Consider the following 9,617-nt stretch of genomic DNA (forward strand, 5'->3'; position numbering starts at 1 on the left):
GAAGAGCTAATAGCTATGAAATTTTTTTTGCTATCTCAATCACTTTAAATAGAATCAATGTTGAAGTTTTCCACCTTTGTTAAATCTTATATCTTCCCTTGTAGATGAATCTCAAGATATACATTATCTGAAATTTCAAACTTAGTCTCTTTATTAAAATCAACGCATTTCTTCTAATTTTATTGTATTTAACATAGTAATTTTGTTTCGCAAAGAAAGAAAGTTGTTATCCTTACTTCATTATAATAGGAGATATAGAGTTGAATTTTATTAATGGAATAATACTATTTGCAAATTGCCGTCAAGGAAACTAAAGTTACCCACATAATGAAAGTAAGGAAACAATTCACAAATGGAAAACTAAAGAAGTTCCTAATACAAAGAATACCGAAGAATTAACTTATTCCTCTCTTCAAATAAAATCAAATGCTTACGAAGTTGCTCCTACAATAATGCTTTTCTATTGAAATTGGTTGTGTTTTGCATTAATCATATGGAATGAGCTTTCAAGGAAAATCAATAGTTAGTTTCTACGTATTAACACACAAATGTCTATCCTTGAGATGCATGTATGCTATGATAATTAAAAAATGGCATTCTATGTCTACAATAACTTCAATTATTTCTTTTACCGGATTGATCTTATATAACAAAGATTACTTGAAATAGTAATAATTAAGTAATAGTAAGCATGACTAATTTAAATAAATGCTGAAGAACTAATGAGCATTTGCAACCCCATTATATATGAAGAAGTTATCAACAACTTCCTTCTGACAATATTATATATTACCTATTGAAGTATCGTAATTCCCTGAACTTAAAGGGAAGGTTGTCATCAACCTAACTAATTTTATTGAGCCCTCTCTAGAGAATTTTCACTCTATACATAGATTCAGTTAGGCTAAGTAATAACTTAGCAATCTAAGGGTACAATTGATGGTTACTTTCATCAAGCGCATCATTTAATTTATATACTTGTTATGTCTTTAGCATGGAACAATGATTGAAATAATCTATGTATAGATTATAGCGCATGCAAGAGTTAACATTATAAAAAAGGAAATTAAACAAATTATTTATGTTATTTCAATGCTCATTTTGTAAATATTTCATATATGTAGCAACAATCATGCTAAGGAGAACTATACATATAGTATCTAATACATATAATAACTTACATACCCTAAGATAATTACTACTTAAAGGTAAGCATGATAATCCATGTAGTAAATACAAGTTAATTTTATAACAATTGGCAAGAGAAATACCCGTAACTTGGAAGGTTATGTTTATCGCTAGAAGGTAAAAATCACCGCTTCAAGGTGTGTACTTGAATCAATTGCTACCCTTAAGTCCACATAAATATCACTGGTAGAGGACCGACTGAAGGCTCTAGGTAAAAAACCCTAAATTGACTACGTATTTATAGTACACATATTAAAATACAATAGTGAATCAACTATGCCAAAATATGTAGAAATAGGGAAATTAAATTCTAAGCAAAATTTCATCACCAAATACCTGATTTTAGTGCTAACTTAGGTCGAGCCTTTTTGAATAAATACAAAGAAATTGAGTGGCATGTCTGTAAATCTTTTTTTACCAATATTGCTTGACTGGTTTTGGAATAGACGCTCTTATCTTCCAGTTTTACACTTACTTACAAGTACCATATCCAGTTCTTTGTCAACTGAACTGCATTGCTTTTATTGATATTTATGTTGTATATCTATTTTGTGTCTCAATACATACAAAAAAAAAGATGGATTTGTTAATATTAGTTAATGTGATGTCTTTTAGCAGCTTTACTTACAGATTACTCTTATTTAATAATGATATGTGTTCATTTGTGATAACTGAGAGCTCTATGGGGGTTAACATAGGTTATATACATTTTCTTAAGGCGCAGTAAAGAATATCATTTACAGGCTTGTTTTTATGGATTCACCATCTCATTACATCTTATGTTGTTTTCTATTTCAATTGTAGTTGGACCATGGCCGGCTTACTGGAAGTGTCAAGCAACAACTAGCAAAATTGTTTGAAGGATCGCTTAAAGTATTATTTCCTGAAGAATCAAATTTGGAGCCATTAATTGCTGTCTGCACTGCTAAATTTGGTGATTACCAATGGTTGGCCTTTTAACAGTTGCTCAACTTTATGGTGTAAAATACTATTTTTTAACCTATATGCTCGTTTTTTATACTAGTGGCCTGGTGGTATTTTTTTGCTTTATAATTCTCATATCATGACGTCATTCATAGTGAAAAATTGTTTTTTGAATGATGCAGTAATAATGCAATGGGCATTTTTTCTAAGATCAAAGGAAAATCAGCAGCATTTAAAAATCCGAATTCAGTTGGGCAGGTGCTATAAAATTTTCTCTAAGATCAAAGTTATAATTTCTGTGCTATTTGATCAAGATTCTCCATTATTTTTGCATTAAAAATGGTTGTTAAACTGTGCCTTTTGCAGGCCATTTCCAGACATTTACCTCCATCGGATATTATTGAGTCTACCTCTGTTGCAGGACCTGGGTTTGTGAACATTGTTTTATCTAGCAAATGGGTGGCTCAGGTTTGTTTTGAGGAATTGAAAAAATCTTTTACAAGTATCACATAAATCTCTACAACTTTCCATGATTAACTAAATTTTTAATGCAGAACATACAAAATATGCTCTTAAATGGTATTGATGCATGGGCGCCAATTTTGTCAGTTAAGAGAGCGGTGGTCGATTTCTCTTCTCCCAATATTGCCAAAGAAATGCATGTTGGCCACTTAAGATCTACAATTATTGGGGACACACTTTCTCGAATGTTGGAATTTTCAAATGTTGAGGTTTTTCGACGAAACCATGTTGGTGATTGGGGAACTCAGGTATTTACTTTTGTTGAACTGATATTTAGAAAATAGTATTTTGTTGCTTATGCTTTTATGATGAATTTAGAATGATGCCCATTCGTACTTACGTTGTCTTGGCAATTTCGTCAAATAGTTTAATCATAGGTAATAATATCCATTCGCTTGGTTCATTTTTACTCTAAAGGGTGGATGCATTTGTTTCTTTATAACCCATTAATTTAAATATATATGTAAAATCTATGAATATTATTTATAATTATCTTTCACCATTATTCTCATGGTTTCGTTTTCGTATATTTTGAGATTATCGCTTTTTTGTAATTGGTTTTGATCTCGTCTTTTTAATGTTACTCAGTGTCAATCTCTTCAGCATCTTAGGAACGTATATTCCATGCTTGTATTTCCATGTCATGTGATTGTCTCAAAAAACTTGTTACCAAATAGTGCTCCAAAAAGCTGTTGGGATCCTGGTTAAAATAAAGTCATTTTTTTAATTTTATTGTGCACTTCTAATCTTTTCTCTCAATGCGTAACTTTGTTGTAGCAATTTTGGTACTTAACAAGTGAGTATTCTGTAACCTTTGGATTATTAAATGAGGCATTCAACATTCTTTACAAAATGAATGAATGCTATTTTATCTTCTTGATTTGTCAGTTATCAGTAGAATATAATTTTTATAAATGTGAATGCTAATCTGTCAACTTATAGATTTTTATGGCCTTTTTTTTTGGAGTGCAACATGAATTATATGTGCGTGTTACTTGTCTTGATTAAACGATAATTTTAGCTTTGACCTTCCCTTATGACATGTATTTTTTCTAAATCATTTTTTTTTGTTTTTAAAGAATAGATTCATTTTTTGTACTCTTTTAATGTTTGCTGTTAAACCGTTTTGTAGTTTGGCATTCATTATTTATTTTTTTTATTGAATTTTCTTATATTGATCTTCCTTTTGAAGGGTCGAATGTTACACTTTTTTACTTTCTACAGTTTGGCATGTTGATTGAACATTTATTTGACAACTTTCCCAACTGGGAGGATGCTGAAGAACAAGCCATTGGAGATCTGCAGGTATGTTAAATTACATCTCTTTTTTAAAAGCTTTAGATTTCCAGTTTTGATTCCCCGTTCCACTGTTTTTTGATCTTAAACCGACATGAGAAAGGTTTGACATGGATAGAATAAATAGAGAATAGATTTATTAAATTGTCGAGGTGAAACTTATTAGTGATTGCTTGATTAATATTAATTCAATTATTAGTGAGCATGTTGTAAATGTAGTTAGTGGTTATGATCTTTAAGTTGAATTGCATAATAAATTGTACACATGATTGTGGGAATAATTGGATGAACTGTTAGGATTTATATCTGATTTAAATTACAATTATTGTTGGCCTTTACATAAGCTATTGTCTTGCAATAGCCAATAGAATTGTTTATGATAGTAGTCATATTGGTTATGTTATTGAAGATATAACTGCGATCGGAGAAGTAATGATATATGAGATGCTTAGAAACAAACATTTTTTAAAATAATTGATTCCACCTTAGTCATGGGATCAAGACAAATTCACACCACCTAGATAGGTATTTGTCTGGTTATTGAATTATATAATAAAATAAAAGATATGCGACTCAAATTTGATTGCTACAAATATAATAAAATGAGATGCTGCATTGCTATAAATTTTATAGAAAAATAAATAATTTTTGAATTCCCGGCTGAATTAAAATATTGAATATGACAATTTACACCATTAAATAATTGTAAAAGGTTTTCTTTTCAACCTAAATGAAGTCGTCTCGATTATTAGAAGTGAATGAGGGAGAACTGCTGTGTTAGAAACATAAAACACCTTATCCTTTATGAAACGTAAGCAGAATTGAGCCCTATAAACTCAAAGGCATCAGCTTCAGACATGGGACAAGCATGACAAAGAGCATTTCAGGACATCACGATTGATATCTTACCACTAGGACCACCACTGATCAGAAATGTTCAAATTACTCCGACTTCATATTAGGTTGGGCCGACTTTGGATTACTTTGGGAGACAATGCAACCGACAGTGTGATTCATGTGTTGCTAGGACGCCAAACAAAGAGCTAGAAGCTTCGATGAATGAATTCGAAGATTTCCCAACATGGAGAGACTGGCGCGGGGCTTTTTAAGGGGCTTCACTGGTTGAAAACGAAGGACCAATTTAGCTAAGATGGGAACGAGCCGACCGCCTCTTATATGGGGACTAGGATTGCCGCCCAAGGGAAGGGGCCTTCCCCTCCTAGTTTTCTATTATATATATTTGTTATTTTCTTTTTATGTTCAATTTTTATAGATTTTGTTGTTATGACAGTTGTCAGCATCCCCCTTTTCTCTTCTAAAGCTATCTCTCATGGTGAGAAGATGCTCCATATGTAATTCGTCTTGAGTTGGTGTGTATGTTTTATTTTTCTGCTTGTTGCCATTGCTCATACATCCCTCCTGTTGCCTTTTCGTCCTACTTTCTTCTCAGCCTTCCTACCACCAACCTTCCCTGCCTCAACCTCCACACAACCCAGTCCTCATCTTGTCAGCCATACCTGCCACATAGCAGCCCAACCCCCATGATGCCAGCCCTCCCTCCCGCAGTCTCCACACAACAACCCACCCATCATTTCGTCTACCTTTCCCTTGCACCCCTCCTTGTTGGAGCCTTCCAACACCGCCTCCATACTATTCCCACCTGCTGTTCAGCCACCCGACTATCACCACCTCACCACATCTAGCCTTTTTCTCTCCCTCAGCTACCCAACTCCACTGCCTTGAGACCTGCAACCCGCCTACGTCGTCGTCACTCGGAGGTGTCTTTGGTATTTTTGTTGTTAATTTTCTATTGTCAAGTGTCGTTGTTTGCAACTCATTGGAATTTTAGCAATATTATTACATTTTTATTGTGATTATGTTCTATTTATTTCAATAACACAATGGAAATGATGAGCTTCAAATAAGTCCCTGAAATCATGCTCTATTGATAAAGAAATCCAATGAAGGCAAAGTTGTTGCTCTTGTATGTTTGTGGCATGATAGTAAGAGGAGATGATTTTGAAAAAAATAAGAAAAGTTAATATTCAATAATCCAAGGATTTTGAAGTAAATGATGTGATAAAACTAAAATATTTCATTGGAATTGAAGTGGCCCACTCAAACTTTGGGATATTCATCTAAAAAATATATTATTTAATTTTAAGTACTCAAAATTTCCAAGTAATTTTCATCACACACTTAAAAAATTAGATAATGATCGAAAGATTGACAAATAGAGATATGAAAGATTAATCGGAGAAGTTTATCTATCTTGCCTACACAAGACCATAGATAGCATATGTTGCAAGATTTCTAAGCCAATGTATAATCAGGAAAAAACATTTCTTCATACATCATACAATATCTTTTAATATATCAAAGAAACACCAGTAAAAAATATTTTTTTTTCAAAAAAAGAATAAAAGAATTATGAGCTTGCATGTATAAATACCAACTAGACATGATCTATAAAAGAAAATGGTTGTAAAGTTAGGTTTGTTGTTCATTCATCCAACGGGTATTTATACATTAAAAGCTATCTAAAAAATAAATAAAAACCATGAAATATTAAGGAAAATATCAATTACAATAACTTAAAAATAAAAAAAAATTTGTCTAATTTTCTTGTATAGCTTATTCGATGTCTGTCCTTGTTGTCTTTCTATTTCAATCGTTTTGACCAATCTATAACTTTTCTCTTCTTTGCACACGGATTTGTGTCACATGCATTTTCTTGTTTAACACATGAATCCATAGCTCATTATCTTATTTATGCCAATTCCATCATTCCTTAGGTAGTCTCAACACTTGATGTCAAATTGAATGGTAGAGTTCCACTCTTTTGAGTTTGCTTATAATAGTCATAAATGTAGGATTACAAAGTTCATTGATAAATTTACTGATTAATTGGCTTTTTTTACATAAAAAGAATAAATTAACCCACTTTTTAATTTCTATTTTCATTAAAATTTTATCCACTTCTACATGTTTGATTTGATTATGTTGCACTGGATTAATAACAGTCTAAATGACATACTTGTTGTCATGGTATATCTTTACAAGTCTTTACCATTTAGTTTCAAAATTTTCTAATATAATTTTTCTTTATAGGAGTCCACATATATTTTTAAAGCGATTTCTTTGAATTTAAATTTTATACTTGAACTTGAAACATATTATTTCGTGCTTCTCAATTTTATTAGATTTTCTCTCAATAGTATACTATATTTTGAAGTGGATATTTTGTTCATTGTGATCTTGCATAATCAATATCAATATAACCTTCAATTTGTAGTGGGTAATATTTTTCTTACACATAATCTTATATTCAAGATTTGATTAGATACTCGAGAATAATATAAGCCGCTTGATTGTGAGATTTTTTTTGTTTGTGCATAAATGACTTGTGTAACTTCCTGCAACAATGATGCTACAACAAGTATTGGATAGATATATTAGTCTTGTAGCTAATCTTTCATATTGTCCGATGTTAACTTCTACTCCATTTGTGCCCAATTTTTTATCTAGTTTAGTTGGAGTTTCATGTGACATGCAATCGATTGTTGTGTTTCTCTAAAAAAATTCATAATATTTTTTTTATTGAGCCTCCCTCTTCTATACAAGGAAAATATTGATGCCCTAATCTGTCATGGTGGTCACAAAATATAACCCATCTTTTGCGAACCGATTATGATAGGAAATTAAATAGATGCTGTAATCTACAATGATGGTTCAATTGCATTGTAATTGACTGTTTTCTTTTAAGTAAATACAGTGTATCATTTTCTCTAATTTATCTAATCGCCTTCTACATAGTAAAGTCTTGAAATACGTAGTAATTATTGAAACAATTTCATATTAAAATTGTAGTATTTGATGAGTATATGTGATACCCGAGTTAACCCAAACGACAATAAGCACACAAATATTGTTATTGGAAAAATCAATAGGTAGTTATAACCAACACCCTGAAAGGGGGAACAATAATAACACGACACAAATTTGAAAGTGCAACAATTAATAACACTAGCTCAAACTAAGGTGGATCTTGGGGTGGTGGTGGTGATCAGCGAGGGTTTGGACCACCAGAGAGGTAGTAAAGGGCGGTTAGAAGGCTGGATGGTGGCGCAACGACAAGGGGGTGATGGTGGCAGCAAAGGGAAGGTGAGAAACTGTCAAAATAGCGAGAATGTGGGCTGTTCTGGGTGGTGGCAGCAACGACAAGGAGCTAGATGGTGGCCAAACAACAGGGGAAGTGCTATTGGACTGCGACAACAATGGAGGAGGGTGGTTACAACGATGTGGGGTGTGGTGGACTCCAGGACAGTGAAAAGATGATTGTTTGCGATGGCGGTTGTCGAGAAAAGTGGGAAATTGCAGGAAAGCAATGGTATATGGCTATTTGGGTGGCTGCAATTGGAAATGGGCGGCTGAGCGCGATGTGGGGAGGATGCAAAAGGGAAATAAGGAAGATACTCACCACATTGGGAGTGAGATACAACCGGAGCACTACCCAAACCTTTAGATACAATCCTCGAAGGGAAATTAGATGCCGACGACTGTCTCGATATAATACTAAAATAATTAAGAATCTAAACTCTAATTCAACACATATATAGGAAATGACTAGAAAGAAATGAATGACAAAATAAAACTTTCCAAAAAATATAAAGAAAAAAAAGAGGTCTGTTTGGTCTTATTGCAGTCGTGGAAGCTGCGGCTCATGTCTTGCAACAGGGCGTAGCGTCCGACGTTTGTTTCGCAGGATTGGAGGAGCTTCAAGCGTCTCCGTTGAAGCTTTTGTCCCCTCATAGTACACAGTATAGGAAATGACTAGAATGAATGAAAAAATAAAACTTTCCAAAAAATATAAAGAAAAAAAGAGGTCGGTTTGGTTTTACTGCAGTCGTGGAAGCTGCGGCTCATGTCTTGCAACAGGGCGTAGCGTCCGACGTTAGTTTCGCAAGATTGGAGGAGCTTTAAACTTCTCTGTTGAAGCTTTTGTCCCCTCATAGTACACAATCAGGTTAGCCCCATTGAAGGTTGCGGAAAGGTTGCAAGATTCTGGTAAGTCAGTGTAGTAGGCATTGTCATTTCAAAGCAAATTCTAATGGAATAAGTATCCATCTTCTTTTGACACAATCTGAGTTGGGGCTGCATCCAAATCTCGCTTAATTAAATTTATAATATGCTTTTCTTACTCCACATGCTCGACAAATATGTTTGATAAACAAGCCTAATAGGAGGAATGAACTTTTAAACAAAATCTATGGCAGACTAGTCCACACTAAATGGTAAACACTTAGGAGAGGATTTTTCTTCTCTGAAAGAATCTGGATCCCACTGTAAGATGTTCTTTTCCTTAAAGATCCTAAGACAATTTTTAACGCTATGGTTCATCCATCCTGTTTGATCATTTATCGGTGAGTAGATTGTTGAACTAATTTTAATACCCAAATCTCTATACAATCTTCAAGAAGGGGCACAAAAGAGTATATTTTTTAACATGTTGGACCTCCCTTAGTATAGACAACTCAGGAAGTGGACTATGTCTCAAAAAGTTTGAAGTTCTCTTATTTAGGGTTGTCATGTGTCTAGTGCTAATTTGTCGAAATTAGGACCGTTTTGGATCACCAATGTTATTTTGTTGGAGTCTCTCTCATGGGCTTTGTTTGAACTGTGATTTT

General features: G+C 33.3%; 1 protein-coding gene across 1 annotated transcript in view; it reads left to right on the forward strand.

Moving 5' to 3' along the window:
- The window catches only part of LOC110022947 (arginine--tRNA ligase, chloroplastic/mitochondrial-like), a 5,542-nt gene extending 1,594 nt beyond the window's left edge, over positions 1-3,948 (forward strand). The window contains exons 3-7 of the mRNA XM_020722123.1: positions 1,993-2,135; positions 2,295-2,370; positions 2,479-2,580; positions 2,667-2,882; positions 3,859-3,948. Coding sequence (XP_020577782.1) covers positions 1,993-2,135; positions 2,295-2,370; positions 2,479-2,580; positions 2,667-2,882; positions 3,859-3,948 — 627 coding nt within the window. The remainder of the gene's footprint in view (positions 1-1,992; positions 2,136-2,294; positions 2,371-2,478; positions 2,581-2,666; positions 2,883-3,858) is intronic.
- The last annotated feature ends 5,669 nt before the right edge of the window (positions 3,949-9,617 follow it).

This window comes from Phalaenopsis equestris, unplaced genomic scaffold, assembly GCF_001263595.1.
Source record: "Phalaenopsis equestris unplaced genomic scaffold, ASM126359v1 Scaffold000203, whole genome shotgun sequence".
In the NCBI taxonomy this organism is placed as follows: domain Eukaryota; kingdom Viridiplantae; phylum Streptophyta; class Magnoliopsida; order Asparagales; family Orchidaceae; genus Phalaenopsis; species Phalaenopsis equestris.